Source organism: Schistocerca piceifrons, chromosome 4 (assembly GCF_021461385.2).
Source record: "Schistocerca piceifrons isolate TAMUIC-IGC-003096 chromosome 4, iqSchPice1.1, whole genome shotgun sequence".
NCBI lineage: Eukaryota > Metazoa > Arthropoda > Insecta > Orthoptera > Acrididae > Schistocerca > Schistocerca piceifrons.
The window spans coordinates 387,441,528-387,462,589 of record NC_060141.1 but is presented as its reverse complement, the minus strand read 5'-3'; the positions used below and the strand labels follow the sequence as shown (position 1 = coordinate 387,462,589).

Here is a 21,062-nt window from a genome sequence, read left to right as displayed (position 1 = left end):
TGGCCAATAATTCATTTTCTGTTGCCGTATAATTCATGTTTGTTGAGACTCCTGTTAGCAAAAGCTATTGGCCTATGGTCTGTACTTTCTGTACCCCATTCGCCTTGGAAAAGTTCTGCGGCGATACCATAGTCTGATGCATCGGTTGAAACCTTTGTCCCAGCTCGGGGTATTCCCTTTTCTAATAAATGCAAAAGTCGAGGGTCGTTCAACTCTTGACTTCGTACGTAGTGTGTCCATCAAGCCAAAATACTGCACTTTTTCGAATTTGTTCAGGGTGAGCACATCCAGTACGAGACGCACATCTCCTGTAGCTTTTTTCACCACTACCAAGGGATTATTTATAACACTCGTACTGTGTTCTGTTATTTTATTAACTACCATTTTATTTATCTCATCCTTAACTGCTTCTGTTAAGCTCACCGGTATCGGGTACAGTTTACAAAAGAACGGAGTATCATCTTTGATCTTAAATATACATACATAGTCACTAATACTACTTGGACTATCCGAAAATACCATTTCATATTCTAATAAACACAATATTTATCATCACTGAGTCCAAAATAAAGACAGCTCTCTTCAAAATTCAATATGACGTTAAACTCTGACAGCCAGTCTAAGCCAAATTACACATCTGTATTAATAATTTCTACTACCAGCATTGTTTGCTGGAACATAATATCACCGATGTTACAATTTACTTGGGTTTCGCATTTGACAACCTTACTTTTAGTTCCAGTTATACCTACTATGTATACTCCAGTTAATGGTAATAGTGGTAAGTTATGTTTAGTTCTCAATGTGTTAAAGAATCCACTAGAAATAAGTGAAACTTCACTACCAAAATCAGTAAATACATAGACTTCAAAATCTTCTATCTTTCCAACTATAATCGGTTGTGGATTAACTGTAGCTATACCAGGTTCTTCTAGTAGCAACCATTCTTTTGTTGGTGCTTTATGTGTAAAGGAAGCATACTTATTATAAGGTAGGCCTTGTAATGTATTTCCATGACCTGGGCCCCGGTTTTGGATCCAGATCACCTGACGTTTTCCTCATTATTTGTAATCACCAGCTGGTTACCAAACTTAGGTATGACGTTTCCATTTTGTACTCTGTTGTTACCAGATACAAACTCCTGTGTAGTTACTGGGCCTATATTCGAAGGTGGATGTCTTTTTTGATAACTTTCATTACCCCTATTCTGATTACCCCGGTGTACTGTAGCCAAATTCATCTCATGTCTTTTGAAATTGCTATTCTTACTGTTATTGTTTTTCCTTCTGTATTTTTGATTCTCATTTTGATGCACATTCTCATTTCGGCCCTTATTTATTGCATCAAGTGCGTCTACAAAAGATATCAACTCTTCTACCGTTTTCCACCTGCTACATAACATGTCTTTCCTAGTGTAAGTGGGTAATCCCCTTATCAGAATCCTTACCAATCCCTCTTCCTCCATTGGTTTATCTAAATATTTCGCTCTTGTTAAATGCCAGTCACAATATTTTCTCATTATAACCCTTGTATGGTTGTAATACTTTGGGTCCCATATGTCAGATATCAACTACTCGTGGGCACTTGTTGACCATTATTTCTCCTTAAACTTTTTCTGAAAGTCTGCTCAAGACGAGAAATCCTCTATATTCACTGTCCCCCATTCTGAAGCCTCTCCTAGAAGGTAACCTACAGCGAATTCTATCTTTTTTGCGTCTTCCCAATTTTTCAGTAAGGCCTGATTAAATTGTTTCAAGAAATGAGTTGGGTGTATGTCTCCATCTGGTTTAAATTTGGCAAATTGTGTGGAGAGTCCAGAATTTGCGCCCCATTGTAAATCTGTCACTACCTCATTAGTCAACACTACATTCTGTGTGAAGCCACCCCTTTCTCTACCTTATTCTGGATAAGTTTAAACTCTTTCCACAAACCTTCCATGCCCTTTTTTTTTTTTTTTTTTAGTATCATCAAGTTGTGAAGCTAAATGTGATGGAACATTGTCCAGGTTTACCCTCTCGGCAACTTTTCGCTCAATCAGCTCCTCTACCTGTTCCTCCAAACCGCTTATATTTATGGCATCTGAGGCTGCTAGCCTTTCCTTAAAATTTCTCTCCACATTATCTACTCGAGTGTTGACTCCTGCAATTTGCGATTGGACAATAGGGACCAGTTTATCCTGTCTTTCGATGCTACCTTTTAAGGTGTGTAGTCTTTGTTTCGCTGCATCGAATGTAACATTACATACATTTTGAAATGTTCCTAATTTTTTATTAAATTCAGACTCTGTATTGTTACACTTGTTTTCAATATCAAGTTCTAATTTCTGGGTCAGTTGCTGAAATTGATAATCCTGCTTTTGGTTAAAGTCCGTAAGCATTTGATTTATTTGTACAGTCAAAGAATTACTTAATTCATTCTTTAAATCTACTCATAAATTTTCCACTTTATCATTTAACACCTCAAATTTAGAATTTAAAGCATCACTCTGTGTTTCTAATTTTTCACTTAAAGTTGTACTTATTTCATTTCTCAAGGAGTCAGTTTGAGCAGTTGCAGCTACACTTTGTCCCTCTATTTTTTTCCCTTAATAAAGCATTTTGAGCATTTAGTTCTTGTCTTAAAGAAGCTGAATCTGCATCTAATTTTTCACTTAAAGAAGAAATTTGAGCAGTTATTAAATTTGTTAATTTAGTCCAATCTGGGATCTCTCTACTAATTCTTATGGCCATGCCTGCTTCAGAAGTTTCTGTAGGTTGTTGTTCCTGCTCCATATTTTTATTCTTTTTTGACCTTGTGATCATTAAAAAAAAAAAAATCACCTGTGTGAATAATGACCACACTACTTTACATGCATATATTTTTTGTCTTTAGCTCACTGGCATAGAGTTCTAAAAACGGGAACCAGCAAAGTCAGCTGGTTACTGCATCAGCGGCGGCTGGTTGCTATGTGTGTGTGAGGATTGCTTCCTTCCCACACCCAAATCTTCTTAATCGAATCCTACGAACTAATTTCTCAGTCTTGTTATTAAGGGTTGCTATGGCAACTCTCCAACTTCTTCATGTCTCAATTTACTCTAAAATATTCCTCCTTTTCGAGTCCTGATCACTTTGGTTGCCACGTTCTGACAGTTTCCGAAGACTAGAGGGGGCAGTGTGATGCTGGTGTGCCAGACTCTCACTCCCACGTTATTATTGAGCTTACGTTGAGTTGTTTCGCCAATCTTCTTTTCAGGGTAGCCGACTGCGATTGTCTGCCCAACTTCGTCTTCGAAGATAAGATGCTTATTTGGAGGAACTTTTTATACTCTTAAAATAACTCCGTACACTCAGGATTCTGTTAAACCAGTCTCACTATACTTTCACTTCCACAAACAAGACACCATATAAATGATTCATTTCTGTAAGTCCAACAATTACCAGTCCGACAGATACTCTAACATACTTTATAACATATACAATCCGGAAAGCTCTAGCAAGTCCACCATCCGGACCTCACGAAAGTAAGCGAATAAGTAAGTGTCTTTTTTTTTTTTAACAACTTTCAAGTGTTCTCAATAATGACTGACGTAGCTCCATCACGGAGTACGTTGCGTTTGCTCCTTATGTTGGGCGTGCAACTCCTGAGGTGAGTGCTGCGACTACCGTATTTACTCGAATCTAAGCCGCACTTTTTTTCCGGTTTTTGTAATCCAAAAAACCACCTGCGGCTTAGAATCGAGTACAAAGCAAGCGGAAGTTCTAAAAAATGTTGGTAGGTGCCGCCGCAACTAACTTCTGCCATCGAATATATGTAGCATTACACAGGCATGCTTTGTAGGCACAAAGATAAATACTGGCTCAAAACCTCTGCGTCAGTAAATAAATTTAAAAAAAAGATGGAAGACGAGCTTTTTTTTCTCCGCCCTGAGTTTCGACCACTGCATTTTCATACATTATCCAACGAAATAAATACAAATTCCGTATTGTTCATCTTCAAATGTAGCAGAATTTTAATGTACTACGAAAATCCGACAAGCAAGACTGTTTGGGATGTTTGTCAATATGGCCAACTCTACGTTCTGAATTTTTTCCTAGCTGTGAGAAGAGATGGTTGCTAATAGGAACCTGACGAAATTTGAATCACTTGCAATATTCTCTTCACCATAAGAAAGAATACGGATATAAACATTTTGCCATGTATTCTTTCGTGTTTGCTGCTATCTCATTTAAATCCTGTCTTCCTGATAAACTACGAAACTAGAGTGAGACAACAGCAAATGCGGAAGAATATACATATCGTGTCATGTTTATATTTGTATTATTCTTATGCCTAATAGTGATACAGTCAGAAATGAAGCACGGCAACTGACTAGATTTTTAAATCTAAGATGACTCTAATTTCTGTGCAGAATTTGATGTACTAAAGAAGCGGCCGCAAAGATTTTCAAACTGAGAACAATTTTCGCCTAACTCTCGTTCAGAACATGTTCTATCATACGCAGTCTATTATTTGGTTCTTGTTAATCATTATCAAAGAAAGCAGCAGTGTAAGTAACAACAAATAGCAGTCTCTTGCCATTGTTTCGCTAATGAAACGATTCCTAATTGTAAGAGACGGTAGCGCGCACAAAAGCAAGCCATGCCGCGAGCGGCGACAGGCCGTAAACACGCACTATCAGAATGCAACAAACAATGCATGACACAGTACAGTAATGCATTTTCAGCTTAGAGTGACGTAAACACCTATAACAAAGAAAACGGCACTTATCTGATCAAAGCAAAATAAGCAATTGATTCAAACCAGACGAAGCACGTGAGAAAGGAAGGGTACCCGTATAAATACGGACGGAGCGCCTGACGCATTGCAATGGCTACCTGGTAAAGCTTAACTGCTAACCTTCCGACTTGAACCAAACTATTGTAGCTGTATCGTCTTTCATTCGACCTAAATTGTGTCTCGTATTACAATGGACCAACTTTGTTTCGATTTGGAGGTGCGGCCTAAAACTTTTCTCCCCCTTGAATTTCAAGTCTCAAATTTCACATGCAGCTTAGATTCGGGAAATTTTTTTTCCTTTATTTCGAGTCTCATTTTTTAGGTGCGGCTTAGATTCGAGTAAATACGGTACCTGCCCGAAATTCTCGAGGCACTACAGCTGTACACGCCGTGAATGTCCAAAGTGGAACTTAACCTGCTTTCTGTGCAAATAGCTTTGTTTTGTCAACTGTATGTAATATGTTAAGATTTTATGCTTATTAAGTTTAACAGCGTGGGTATCAGATTTTCCACTGAGAAACAGTACTGCTTGAGTTGTAAACATGTGTCTAATGAATTAACAACATACAAAATATTTAGCAAATACTAAGCCTAACGAATTTTTCATAACCTGACACCTTCCAAACATTACATGAGTTCTAACGTGCTTTTTTCATCAGCAGAACATGTCAGACTTCTGTTATTTCTGTATGAATTTTGCTAATACGGAGTTAATCCTCAGTCATTGCAAAAATTTCAGTTCTATTACACATTTTAAGGATGTCTGACAGATGATGTTGTTAGTGTTTTCAGTCCGAAGACTGGTTTGATGCAGCTCTCCATGCTACTCTATTCTGTGCAAGCCTCTTTATCTCTGAGTAACTACCGCAACCTGGAAAGAAATGGAAATAACCTATCACACTCTGTATTTTATTCCAGACAACATTGTCAAAAGCTTTCTCCAAGTCTAAAAGTGCTATAAATGTAGGTTGTCCTTTCCTTATCCTATCTTCTAAGATAAGTCGTAGGTCAGTATTATCTCGCATGTTCCTGTGTTTCTCCAGAATCCAAACTGATCTTCCCCAAGGTCGGCTTCTACCAGTTTTTCCATTCTTCTGTGAAGAATTCGTATTAATATCTGGTAATCGTGACTTATTAACCTGATAGTTCCGTAATTTTCACACTTGTGAATGTCTGCTTTCTTTGACATTTGAATTACTATAGTCTTTTTGAAGTCTGTGGGTTTTTCGCCTGTCTCATACATCTTGCTCACCAGATGGAAGAGTTTTGTCATGGCTGCCTCAGCCAAGGATAGCAGTAGTTCTGACGGAATGTTGTCAGCTCTTGGGCTTTGTTTCAAGTTAGATCTTTCAGTGCTCTGTCGAATTCTACACACATCATGTCTCGCACCTCATTTTCATCTATGTCGTGTTCCATTTCTATAATGCTCTCAAGTGCATCTCCCTTGTGTAGAGGGTCTACATACTCCTTCCACCTTTCTGCTTTCCCTCCTTTGCTTAGGACTGGTTTTCCATACGAGCTCTTGATATTCATGCAGCTGCTCCTCTTTTCCCCAAAGGCCTCTTTAATTACAGAGTGTATACGGGGACAAGCAAAAAATATTCCCAGATCTCCCGGTTAAAAATAAATTTTCTCCTGAGTGAAAATACACTTTTAACGTGTTAATTGACAGTATACTTTCCGTAGGAACTGTAAAACTTATCAAGCCTTTGAATTGATATGGTTTTATACAGCTGCGTATAATTTCTCGGCACTTTACAAAACGAAACTCGGGGGGAAAACACGTTTTGGAAAGATCTTTAATATGCAGCTACATGTGCCCTGCATATTTTCGTATTACGAAAGTATAAATTCGAATTCCACCAACAGGAAAAGTTAATGGTTTAAGTTACTATACATAGCGTTGCTACAAGAAAAGCAAAGTTTTTGCATATAATATTTGTGTCGAAGAGTAATAAGTTATAAGAGAAGCTAAGCTTTCACATATAATGTTGATCTGTTTAGCGCATGTTACACTTTAAGATACATCACACAAATATGCCAATAAAATTTTTAATACCGACGTAAATCTCATATCTTCTGGGCTCGAAATTATTCTAAATGGCTCGCCATCAAAGAGTTGATTTTTAAATGAGAGCAAACGCTCTGTGATTTAATAAATTCATCGTACATTCTCGCACATAGTTCATCTTGTGTAAAAGGAAATTTACTTTGAAAATAGCCCTTTTTGAACCACAATTTGCAACATTTTTCCGCAACCTGTTAGAAATAGATTCATTTCAGCAGTTGCCAGAGAGTGCCAGATAAGAGGTGTCACCACGCTTGCGTAGCTACGGTGACATAGGAGGCCCGGATGTTCGTACGCGTAAAACATTAAAAGATCTTACTTACATTATGTCATAGAAGAAACAAGACATCAGAGGATACTCTAAGAGCGTCGGAATTTTGTGAACCATACTAAAATGCATAGTTCGCCTTACAGTGCACATTCATATGTCCAGATTCCCAATGGCGTAGGCCTCGACCTGATGTTAAGCTTTTCGGTATGGTTTTCGGGACATAAATTTTCTTAGTACCAGTACTGTATTATTGCATGTTTGGTTCTTTATTGTGGCATAATGCAATGTGTGCCAGAAGATGAAAACGTGCACTTCAAATGCAGCGAACAGTTGAAACTGCCAATAGTGTGGAATTAAACACTTCGTTTCAAATAAATTTATTGCCTCAGCAGGAAAGCTTAATGAAAGCCAAATTTCTTTAGCAAACCGACAAAAATAACTTTTCTGTTATGCAAGGCGACTAATGCTTGACTGTCAGAAAGGTAGAAATAAAATAAAATCTGAAACTAGTAACATACTTTAGCCTTCCGTAATTATGTGAATGTATTTTAATTCACTTGATTGCTCCCAGCCACAGAAATTCATCTTGTTTTCATTTGACCTGAGAGCAGTAAATCAAGAGGAAACAGAAAAATCACTAAATGTAAACACGGGTCTCGAAGAGACTATCCACCCCCCACTCAGACTGCTCTGTGCAACAGAACGTTAAAAAAAAAAAAAACACACAGCTTAACAAAGATAGGTTTATTTTGTTGCGCACATCTTTCTGAAGAGTCTGATACATAAAACGTATATCTTCAAGGAAATGTAAGACATGTTATTTGGCCGAAGTGCAGTGCCTCTTCAAACAACATTCTTATACCGCATGTCACTGTATTTCGCTCTGCGAACTCAAACGTGTATATTTTGCAATGGATGCCATTAACTATTTCAGGACAGTGGAAATTAAAATGTCCTGTAGTGCCTCTCCTGCTCCCAGTCGGCCGTTCCGACATCCTGCCCCTCTAAAAAATAAAAAGACATTACAAAATCACAATTAATACTTGATGGGATTATTTGTAACTGGGAGAACAAGAACTCTTCAGAAAATTTGGGCTTGTTATTGCCTATTAGCTAAAAACTTGCTCTTCTGTGTGACATTAAATTAAATACAGGATACCTAAAACCAGTAAAGATAAGAGACAAACAAGACAGTACACATTTCTTCAATCCTTAGGTCCTAGCGATTTTTCTCTCTAATATTGCTACAACTTTACATGGCATGCTACCCCTTCTGCAAAAGAATTATTACGTCATCAAAGTTCATCAAACGTTTTGCTACATGAAAAATCAAAATGTCATCGTCTAATACTGAACAAGCTGTTAATACAAAAAATGCCCAAGACTGATGTGGTTTCTCTATCTGATTACATCTATTTTGCCATTGTGTGCTGGATAAAACAAAATAGGACTTTCCAATATTGCGACAATTGTAACACACACCAAATAAGTGAGACTGTTTTGGCAATAATGATAATTTTTGCAGCACGACAATATAATTCATGAAGTACCAATATGAAATACCTATTTGGCCTACTACCAAAAAGCTTTATAAATAGTTCCACATTTCATTCATACGCTCCAGTTTCTCATGCACGAGACCGAAAAGTAGTAGAACAAAATTTTTGTATTAATTTGGAATCGTCATATTTTTCCATAATTTGTGTGATGCCCCTGTTTCTGCTTCTTCCTCATTCTAACACACAATCTTGTCATCTCTAATTCTGTTAACTATTCCTACCACTGCCAAAACTCATTCTCCGATTAACTTTACTAATCCTTCCACTATCACCGGTTTAGATATCCAGAGGGTATTCTCCAGTTAGGCGTCATTACGTGTTTGTACAATGCGTTTTCCGCACTATTCCCAGAACGGAACCTAAGCGGCTGCTAGCCGGGGACTACAACTGGCCCTGTCTACTGTAGCGATCTGGCCAAAAATTTTCTGTCAGAATTTCACTTTCTTGGATACACCAAGAAAATTATGTATTATCTTTCGTATCTGTTATTCCTGTTAGTCGTTTATTTCCACTCTATTAGTCTGAATCTATAGATTTTGCTAGTAATTATAACTACGCTGAACATTTGCAAACCAAGTCAACCACATAAACAAGCAGCAGTTGCCATTCATCGGTTTGGATTTATTCCGCTCAGCTCGTATAGCCCCGTCCTGTTCTGTCTGGAGAAAAGTTCATTTCTAGATGCGATGAGGATTCCCCTGGCAGAGACATCTCGTACACTAAGCACACATTCAAAAACAACTTACAATTCATTCAGAAATCAACTTAGGATGTGTTCAAAAATGTCCAAAAACCATCAGGGGTGCGTTTCAAAATCATATGAATAATCGATAGAACAACGTGCGCTGGATGCTAGGTGCTTTGTGAAACAAGGTTTTTTCCCTCAAGAATATAGATTTGTCCCCTGCCACCGAAACTGCCACCCGGTTCCGATACCCTGGTTTGCAGACACCCCCCCCCCCCCCACCCACACACACACACACACACACACACACACACACACACACACACACACACACACACACACTAGATTCCGGCCTGCTGCGCACGTGTGAATCTGGCAGCTTGGGGGTGCCAGTAAATTTTTTCCGGGTACCCCATGTGGCTGGTTGCTGCTACTGCTGCTTACACAGCCAACAGCCACATTTCTGTAGCCAGAAGCGGGAGAAGGTATTTCTCATACGTGACTCAACTGCGTGTGTGCATGAGCCTGCTCCTAACTGCTTAAATGAATCTAATGTAAACAATTGTGACGTCACGCTCATCGGAGGCAATTAGCTGTCTTTCTAAAGCCTTTGACACATTTTACTGTTGGCAGACACTTGGATGTGCACTGTGTTATTTTACATGGCGCATTTCCTTTGCAATTTAAGTTTTATTTTCGTTTTTTCTCTCGTTCATGTTTTAATGCTGCAGTTTTTTTCTGCAGTAGCAGGATACAGTAATATCCTTTGTTAGAGTATCTGTTCTTACCAGTCAAAATTACAAAAATTTAACTGAAAACTAAAACAACGAAAAATTCCCGGAAATCTAAAAAATTCCCGGGTTTTTCCCGGATCTCCCGGTTGTCCCACATCTTATACACCCTGAATTGTCTTGCAGGCAGTATCTACCTTTCCTCTAGTGTGACATGCTTCTAGGTCCTTAAATTTGTTTTCTAGCCATTCCCGCTTAGCCACTTTGCACTTCGTGTCAATCTCATTTTTTAGACGTTTGTATTCCTTTTTGGGTGCTTCATGTACTGCATTTTTATATTTCCTTCTTTCATCAATTAAATTCAATATCTCTTGCATTACCCATGGATTTGTACAAGCCCTCAACTTTTTACCTACTTTATCCACTGCTGCCTTCACTATTTAATATCTCAAAGCTACCCATTCTTCTTCTACTGTATTCCATACCCCTGTTCTTGTCAATAGATCCCTAATGCTCTGTCTGAAGCTCGCTACAACCTCTGGTTCTTTCTGTTTACACAGCTCCCATCTCCTTAAACTCCTGTCTTTTCTTTAGTTTTTTTCTACAGTTCCTAACCAATAAATTGTGGGCAGAGTCCACATCTGCCCATGGAAATGTCTTACAATTTAAAATCTGTTTCTGAAATCTTGTCTTACCAGTACATAATCAATCTGAAACAATCCAGTGTCTCCATGTCTCTTCCATGTATACAACACAGACACACATATGATTTATCTTGACAAATGGTTCATACTGTGCTAACTCCATGGCATGTAAACTGAAATTGCAGTAATTGTTCTGCATTAATGCCAATATTAGAGGTCAAATGTTCTTTTCTTTTTGGGCAGCCTCTTTGTAGTCAGTAGTAACTAAGCTTTTGGATCTTGTAACCCAGTATCCATATGCCCATCTTCTCATTAGTTGCTATTTTCAAACTGTGGATGATGTTTAAAAGAGAATCTTAAGAACTGATTTGGATGCCCAGGGCGGCATCATTAACACTTCAGTTTGAAGGGAATTGTCTTCTGAATACTGTCTAAAACTTAGCTGTTTAATTTGTATTGTTGCATGAGATAAGCTTTGGAGACTTTGTTACAAGTTGTTTCTAGTGTGGAATTTTGTCGGTACCAGTGTATTTGGAGATTATATTTTTAGTGAAAGCGAAGTTTTTCCCTCTTAGACTGAGCAGTTTTTAACCCTTTGGTGTTTCCAGTAAATGCTGTTGTTGTGAATTAATTTTTCATTGTTTCTCACTACTAATAGCTCATTTGGAAAAGATTTTGAACCTGGCTGCAATTCAGCAATTGTCCATGCATGAGCTCCAGTGGTTTGGAAATACGTCAACCAGTTGCAGAATACATGTTTATTAAACCTTGACTATGGTTTCGATAGTTTTAAAACTCTTCTCCAGATGGTAATGTACATATTAACAAATATTACCACATTTTGTGTAGAACAGACTTGTTATCATTACAATAAACAAAATCACAGGAAATATTTACAGATAATTTCAGTGAATTATACTCGGGTAGGGTCACATACTATCTAAATCCAGTGTGGGAGTCGTTGACTGTCTGTGCATGGGCATGTCATCCACTTAATTGCCATTTCAGATACATTACTTGAAAGTATTAGCTCTCATTCGTGGAGCTTTTTAAAATTCAGAACTTTTTTAAATATCACGGATTTGACAATGGATCCATCAGTGTGTAGTGTACCACTTCAAATATTTGTGCATATATAACATTTATGTATGAAACTTGGCATCGGATCCTACTGAGTGTCAGTATGTCATGTACATAGCTAGTGACATTCGCCGACTGGCTGAAGAATAGGAGCACTAGTCTTGGGTCACACTCTTGCATGTCCTGTATGCACCGAGCTGCAGTGAGCAGAGTTGTGATTTCACAAGTACATATTCGTTACTAGAATTAACGTATTAACTAAACTTAACAAAACATTTTACATATGCCTGTGAAATGACAAATGCTGCACATTGCAGCTAAATGCATAGAGGATGGATGGGAGTGCTACCTGCCAGAGGCAACCTAAAACTAGTGCCTCTTCAGCCAGTCAGAGCATGTCACTAGCTCTTTATGTGGCAGACTGACACTCTGTTTGATCCAATGCCACTGTGTTAAAGTTTTAAGACAAAGGTCTACAGTACAGAGCTAGTAATTTCAAATCACGTATTTGAAATGGTGCTTAAGTGGATGACACGCACATCTACTAGACAGTCAACGACTCCCACATTAGACATAGATAATATGTGATTCTACACGAGTATGCTTCACTAAAATTATTTGTAAACATTTCCCATAATTTTGTTTAATATAACAATACCATATCTGTTCCACACACAGTGCCATAATACTTGTTAATAGGTTCAATATATTCTGAAGAAGACAGTTTTAAAACTGTTGAAACTATGCTCAAGGTTTAATAAACATGTTTTTCACAGCTGGTTGGCTGTTATTTCCAAATCATTGAAGCTCATTTGCAAAAGATTGCCACTGAATTGACTACATATTTAAGATTCTCCTCTTCTGCCTGTTACCCTTTCCCAAGCTGTCATCTTTTAATTTACTCAGGTTGGCAATTCTTCTGGGAAATCCGGAATTCTCAGGGAATTACATTTTACCTGGAAAAATCTGGAAGATCACAGGCAATTTCAGGAATTTTGTAGAATCTCGGGGAATTCTGTGTTTTAACGTAACTTTGAAATTTAATTTTATTGAGCCTTTAAGAATCATAAATTTTAAAATAGTTAATAGTTCAAAGTGTGTGGTGATTGTTTGAATATTAGTCCGTATAAGTTACTGAAGTTTAAAAACTGCAGTTTAAGTACAACTGAAAGGAAGAAAAGACATTTTGAGATGCTCGAACCCCCCACCCCTACCCTCCTCCTGCTATCTCAGGAACTTCTTAGGACATCTGCTCTCTCAGTAGCTTCTTATGCCATCATATTCCTCCCCATACTTTGGAATCTCGGGGAATTTTGTTTTAAAATTTGAGTAGCCACCCTGTTGATATTTCTGATATATAAAAGATCACTCATTCAAATGCCTGCTGATGTTTTTGTTAGTGAGTGAGATTCTTGATTTCCTTCTCCTGTTTATTTCTTGAGTATATAATTTTTTGCAATCGTTTCTAACAGTTTTACATTATAGATCATCTGATTCAATTTTTAAAGTTTGATATAAATGCAAGTGGACAAATGAAATTCTTAGTTACATTAACACATGTAATTATGTACCTAGTTTTTATAAGTTTAGTTTATATTGTCAGTGCAAGTATCAGTTTTCTTGTAGGTTTGGGTTCATTTACCCATGGAGAGTCCATCAGTCGCAGCATCATATTGCAGATCTGATCCAGAAGAATTTGAACAAAATAATGAATGTGAAGAAGCCAACACTTGGGATTGGTAATATCGTCAAATAATCAGTTTTTTAATATAACAGTTTAGCACGATGTTTGTGTGTAGATTTACTGGGCGTTGGGTAAGAAATTTCAGTTTCAGTAGTTTTACCCAAAGGGAAGAGTAAGCCATATTATGTGAAATAAAATTGGAACTACTTTGTTTTTTGTTAAGGCCTGTAGTTACGCAGAACTTCAGAATACTTGACAACCCAATAAAGCTAGGTACTATATTCTGTTCATCATAAGAGTAAACCTGATGTAAACATTACACCATGTATTCTTCTGTGTTTGCTTGAATCTCATTGGATTTCGTTTCACTTGGAGAGGAAGACAAGCTGTGACCAGTACAATCAAGGACAATCATAAGGATACGTTTTGTGCTGTGTTACATGTACAAACACTGAGCAACAGTTGGAGACAACAGCTTTATTGGTGCCTTTAACTTGGAAGCACTGGTCAGCCACCTGCAATGACGTGAGCAGTTGCAGTTCAGATGTAAAAAGGGAAGAGCAGAGAAACAGTATAGCTTCAAAGGTCATTTAATTTTTAAAAATAATGAAATAATATTGTACAAAACTGGCAGCACTACAGCATGCTTTTTAGGTGAGCAGACAGAAAGCATAAAATGATCTTGTACCCACCTTACATAGTATCGTAATTACCAACAGGGGTGATGCAAATTCCTAACCTACAGACAGGGTAATTTTTCTGAGCGAGTTACGTGTGATACAAAAGCTTACTGCAGGGATTTCACCATTTTGTTGAATACTGAAAACAATAAAGGTATTAATTACAGTCAGTCATGAGGTAATCTGTTAGCTCCTTCCTTATCCAAATCGGAGAAGTACATTTCAGTTCTGGAACTGTCATCTGCTATATTGACAACAAGTCGATCAACAACAGAATCCAGGAAGCCACCGTGGTGTTGCATTTTCTTCTCTTTTATGAGGTGCTGTTCTATATCTTGTCAGTGTTTGGCATGACGTGTGAAAAAGCTGCATGTGTTAGTTCCAGTATGTCTGGCAGCTTAACAGTCTTGTAATTTCTTGGGCCAAATCACTTAACTTGGTTCCTCATATTGTAATGGCACAACGGCAAATGTAAAAATGCTGCATTTGTATGCTGTGAAAATTATTGTTTTCCATGTTTCTGTGACAGTTACCTACATCTGTGGTATAAAACAATGGACATAGTCCAAATAAAGAGTATTTGGTTTTTCATTTTTGCCTTCAAAAATTAAACTGTTACGTTGTCTTAATTTAAGCAACCTTTAATAACAATCTTTCATAAAATCTCAATTATTCTTAATTATTAAGAATTTATATTTGAAATGAAAACAGGAATTTTGTGTGCAATTTGTAATTAGAAACAAGAAGACATGCATTATTCATAAAAGATGATGATGAATTTTACAATTACGAGATGTAGGTATTTCTAATTGAGGGAGGAAAAGAAAAATGACTCAAACAAGATTTGAACTAGCGAACCATGAAGTTACCAATTCCACTATACATAGAATGTAAGTTTGTGTCTCAACTGTTTGTAATACAGTACCTGAATAATCTTCTAGAGAAGATCATCTAGAATTTGTAGAGAACAGAAAGTAAAAAATGATTAAGTAATAGTGGAAATGAGAGAAAGAATACAAGACGTGATGGATAGAAGGATGATAAAATGGTATGGGCATGTGAGAAGAATGGAGGAAGCCAGAATTCTGAAAATGATCCTGGAATGGGAATCGGAGACTCAGAGAAGAGGACACCTTATGACCACCTGACTCCAAAATGTACGATTAACAATGAGAAGACTTGACACAGAGGAAGAAGATATACAAGGTTGGAACACCTGGAGGGATATACTGAGGAGATAAATGAAGATCCAATGTAACAGATGTAATTCAGACAAACAAGAAACCTGCCATATTTTAAATGTATCTTTTGATTTGACGTAACTGTCTGATTTCTAGTTGGAATTAAATAAAATAGATGGAGCAAATTTAGAAGAATCAAAAATACAACAGAAGTAGTGTCAAAGTGACAGTCATATCAGATAATGTAATGAAAAGATAGTTGCTACTCACTGTATAGCGAAGATGCTGAGTTGCAGAAAGACACAACAAAAAGACTGTTGGAAAGTTTGCTTTAGGCCAACAAGGCCTTTGTCAGAAAAGGGGGGGGGGGGGGGGGTGTCGCACATGCCTGGCAAACACAACTTGAACACACATGACCACTGTCATGTGAGCTGTCAGAGACTGTGGTCGTGTGTGTGTGTGTGTGTGTGTGTGTGTGTGTGTGTTTTGTCTGTTTTTGACAAAAGCCTTGTGCCTTGTTGACCAAAAGCTAACTCCCTGACAACATTTTTGTTGTGCCTGTCTGCGACTCAGCATCTCCACTATACGGTGAGTAGCAACTATCCTTTTCATTTTATTGTTACATTCCATCCTGGATTTTCCATTGTTTGAATCATATCAGATACATATTTTTGATGTAAAACACATCACTAACAGCTCAAATCCTAAGACAAGTCTCTAAATACTAATTTGTGCAGGGTAGCAAGAATGAAACTGTTCCAAGAAATATTTTTGACTTTTCATGACAGTGTATTCCAAACAGTTAAAAAAATAATTAGGAAATTAAATACATTTGACACCATGTGCAGACACTGTGGGTAAGTGTGCTTACATAAAACATGTAATTACGTGTTTAAAAATCTTTATCACTACTGTTAACGGCTATTGCAAAATGTTAAGACTGTTTGGTTTTTTTATTTTTGTCAGTTTTATTTTGGCTGCCTGGTACTTATTGATTAAAATAATGAAAAATTGTCATTTTAAATTTGTAGTGGTTCACTTATCTTAAGAAATGTTTCTTTGACAGGTGGAATAAGTTAAGATGCGTGAGTAATTTTGAGAAGAAACTCGGCCTGGCACTGGAGATATCAGCAGATATTCCACCAGAGGATGTTATTACTAGATGGCTTGGTGAACCTGTTAAATGTATTGTACTTCCTACTACTGTGTTCATAACAAACAAAAAAGGTTATCCAGTTCTATCACGTGCACATCAGAATTTAGTGAAGCAGTTTGCAAATTTGGATGTACAAGTTATTGTAAGAGGAGCCACTAGACATGGTTACAGCAAATATTACCAACAATATTTGGACCATTTTTGGCAGGTTAGTCTCTTAACAACAGGATCAATGTATATATTAAAGACCACTGAGAAGAAATCAGAATTTTTGGAATGTATGTACTTGTTGTATGGATTGGACACTTTTGTTATATATTGAACTGTGCTTCTCATCAGTAGATTTCCCTATGGAATTATCCATAATCCTTTCCACATTTCAGAAAGGTAAGCCTCAGTGTGCTGTTTAACCCCTCAGTGTGTTGTGTAAGCCTTCAGTGGGTGCACCCGTGTATGAAGTGTGCCAACCATAGATTAAGTTGCGTTTGCGCCACTCTATCTTTGCTTCACAGTTGCGAGCCCATACGTATTTCTTCATTATTGCTTCAGCTAACACAAAGATTAATTGTGCTGTCATATGTCCAAATGAGCAGCAGTTTTCTAAAACTAAAAGCGAACTAGGTGAGAGAAAAATTCACGATCCATGCAAGAAAGTGAATCAGATTAGAAACTGACAGTACAGTACCACAATGAGGCAGTTGGCTACTACATAATTAGTAATCGATTAGACAGTAGGCTGGTATCTGATGCAACTGCAATTAAAGAATGCTGTAGCCCATATTATGTAAGTTTATTTTATCGTCGTTTAATTAAACTAAGGTTAAACTTTGATTTTGTTCACACATTTACCTGGATTACATAAAGACAGCTAGTCTTTACGTACGCACAAAGTACGCCACATGCTTGTTCGTTTTATGAAAAGTGGCGTGCCTGCTCAAGTGTTAAAACTGCCTTGGTGAAGTAAATGATGTGCAGTTCTCATATAATAATTTGGGTGGTCATTGAAGCTGAGAAACATTTTTTTATAAGTGGGAAGCTAGCTGTGGATGTTTCGTGGTATAATTTATTTTGTGGACTGATTTTCAATCTTTAAGTCTATCATCAGATATTAACTATCATCATTAGAGAAGATAGAATAGTGGTGAATAACTTGGAAAAGGATATTACAGATATAGAGTGTGATTTGAAAGCAGATTAAACTTTATATCTTTGATGCTGCAATTGCAAGATAGTCAAAAATATGTAAGCTACAAAGCAAATATATGTAAAGGGTATGTACTGTACCATAAAACACTAACACTTAACATTGAAGAACAATGAAACATAGCTACTGTATTTGTCCAAATAGCTACTGTATTTGTCCGTGTAAGTGTGATGAATTGCTCCTAACTGCAGAGATAACATATATATGGTAAAACAACGAAGTATACAAGGTGTGTCTGTAAGAATGTGCAAAAATTTAACAGGGCATGGAGAACACTCCACTGAACAGTTTGGGGTAGGGAACCTGGGGTCGGAGAAGCCAGCGTAAAGAGATAATAAGAATAAAAATCACATTATTGTGTACTTTATTTACATTAGTTACAGTTAACTGCAAATACCATCATTGACACAACACACATACCATTTGCACTGTATCTTACAAAATGTGCTGAAACGACAGCCATCAGCCTCAATGAAAGCATGACATTGGTGAACAAGATTCTCAAGCACCCTGACAAATATTCACGGTGTATTTCAAATCCCGACACAGGCAGCTACTATTCTGGCAACTAATTCCATCTCTGTATCCACTGGGGTCTCACACACCAGGGACTTTAGATATCCCCATAGGAAGTATCAAGAGACAAGGGAATTCAGGTCAGGAACCTCACGGGTTATGGGATAGGACCTCTTCTTCCAATCCAGCGGCCAGAAAATACAGCATTGAGATGGTTGCAGACATCTGCACTGAAGTGAGGTGGTGCATCATGACATTGTATCCACATCCTCTCACGAACAGCCAAAATACATTCTCCAACAGCTCACATAGAACTATTGCACAAACCTCAAGTACAGGTGGACATTCAGATGGCCAGGTAGAAGATATGGCCCTATGAGATTGTCGCCTACAGTGCCGGCCCAGATATTCACAGCAAAACTTGCTTGATGATGTGGCTCTACTACAGCGCGGGGGTTTTCCTCATACCCCACATGGCTATTCCTGCTGTTCAAAATACCGCCATGATCAAATGAGGCCTTGTCAGTTAACAGCACAATTTGGAAGAAATCTGGTCGATCAATCCATTGTTGTAGCGACCAGTGACACAATGCAACCCTTGGTGCATAGTCAGTTATTAGCATTGCATGGACTTGTGGATAAAATGGGTGTAATTCTTGTTCATGGAGTGCTTGCCACATGCTAATATGTTCAGTGCCCATTGCATGTGCAATACGATGAGTACTTGTAGTGGGGCACACTGCAACGCGTTCCAGCACCACCTCTTCAAAATGGGGTGTGCGATTGGTCCTCATGTTGCCAGGTCCCTCAATTCTTCTTTTCAGTAAACCAGTCTTCTGCATTCATTGATCGAGAGAAATAAACACTTGTTGTGGCGGATGATGTCTATTAGAAATCGTTCCCTATACAGTCTTTCAGCAGCGAAATCATTGAAACGTACATCCCCACACACAAGGTGCACCTCAGTGAGTTCTGTGAAACTGTGTCAGTACTGCTCTATTGTATTGTACTGTACATCTCTGAATAGCACTGAGTAATGAATAAGTCTGTCATTGATTCATAGCACATTCTGTCATGAGAAAATGTAAATACGATACAACAGAGCAACCTTATGGGCAAGTAAAGTAAACAAAACCTGCATCATGACTTTCTAGCAATCGAGCTCGTCCTCCTTGTTTCCTTGCAGAAAACGGAGAATGCACATGTAAATAACAGCGCAATATGTGTAAACTTGTATGCATGTTAGTTGTGAATAAGCTGGGGAACAGTAATACTAGACAAAGCAGTAGACAAGTTTACTTCCACATCTCCTTAAACTGGCTTCTCCGGCCCCAGGTTACCTACCTCAAATTGCTCAGTGGAACATTCTCTATGTCCTGTTACATATTCGCATGCTCTTAAGGAAATACCCTGTATAGCAGTTTTAATTACGTTAACAATCAGCATAAAATAAGTGAAAGACATTTACTCAGCAATCATGCAGTGCAACTTCTAAAATGTCCTACTTACAAATTGTTGTTGTTGTTGTTGTTGTTGTCTCCAGTCCTGAGACTGGTTTGATGCAGCTCTCCACACTACTCTACCCTGTGCAAGCTTCATCATCTCCCAGTACTTACTGCAACCTACATGCTTCTGAATCTGCTTAGTGATTCGTCTCTTGATCTCTCTCTTTGATTTTTAATCCTCCACACTGCCCTCCAATCCTAAATTTGTGATCCCTTGATGCCTCAGAACATGTCCTACCAACCGATCCCTTCTTCTAGTCAAGTTGTGCCACAAGCTCCTCTTCCCCCTAATTCTATTCAATACCTCCTCATTAGTTATGTGATCCACCCATCTAATCTTCAGCATTCTTTAGCACCACATCTCAAAAGCTTCTATTCTCTTCTTGTCCAAACTATTTAACGTCCATGTTTCACTACCATATATGGCTAACTCCATACAAATACTTTCAGAAGAGACTTCCTGACACATACTTGATGTTAACAAATTTCTTTTCTTTAGAAGCGCTTTCCTTGCCATTGCCAGTCTGTTTTATATCGTCTCTACTTTGACCATCATCAGTTATTTTGCTCCTCAAATAGCAAAACTCCTTTACTACTTTAAGTGTCTCATTTCCTAATCTAATTCCCTCAGCATCACCCGATTTAATTAGACTACCTTCCATTATCCTCGTTTTACTCTTGTTGATGTTCATCTTATATCCTCCTTTCAAGACACCGTCCGTTCCATTCAACTGCTCTTCCAAGTCCTTTGCTGTCTCTGACAAATTGCAATGTCATCGGCGAACCTCATAAGTTTTTATTTCTTCTCCATGGATTCTAATACCTACTCCGAATTTTTTTTTTTCATTTTGTTTCCTTTACTGCTTGCTCAATATACAGATTGAATAACATCAGGGAGAGGCTACAACCCTGTCTCACTCCCTTTCCAACCACTGCTTTCCTTTCATGTCCCTCGACTCTCATAACTGCCATCTGGTTTCTGTACAAATTGTAAATAGCCTTTCGCTCCCTGTATTTTACCCCTGCCACCTTTAGAATATGAAAGAGAGTACTCCAGTCAACATTGTCAAAAGCTTTCTCTAAGTCTACAAATGCTAGAAATGTAGGTTGGTCTTTCCTTTATCTTTCTTCTAAGATAAGTCGTAAGGTCAGTATTTTCTACGGAATCCAAACTGATCTTCCCTGAGGTCGGCTTCTACCAGTTTTTCGATTCGTCTGTAAAGAATTTGTGTTAGTATTTTGCAGCCATGGTTTATTAAACTGATAGTTCGGTAATTTTCAAATCCGTCAACACCTGCTTTCTTTAGGATTGGAATTATTATATTCTTCTTGAAGTCTGAGG

The 21,062-nt window shown here is 37.8% G+C and overlaps 1 protein-coding gene across 2 annotated transcripts in view; it reads left to right on the top strand.

Moving 5' to 3' along the window:
- Positions 1-21,062, top strand: part of LOC124794864 (protein arginine N-methyltransferase 5) — a 90,557-nt gene that overhangs the window by 30,612 nt on the left and 38,883 nt on the right. For both annotated transcript variants that reach the window (XM_047258540.1, XM_047258539.1), the window contains exons 4-5: positions 13,421-13,533; positions 16,406-16,703. In XM_047258540.1, coding sequence (XP_047114496.1) covers positions 13,421-13,533; positions 16,406-16,703 — 411 coding nt within the window. The remainder of the gene's footprint in view (positions 1-13,420; positions 13,534-16,405; positions 16,704-21,062) is intronic.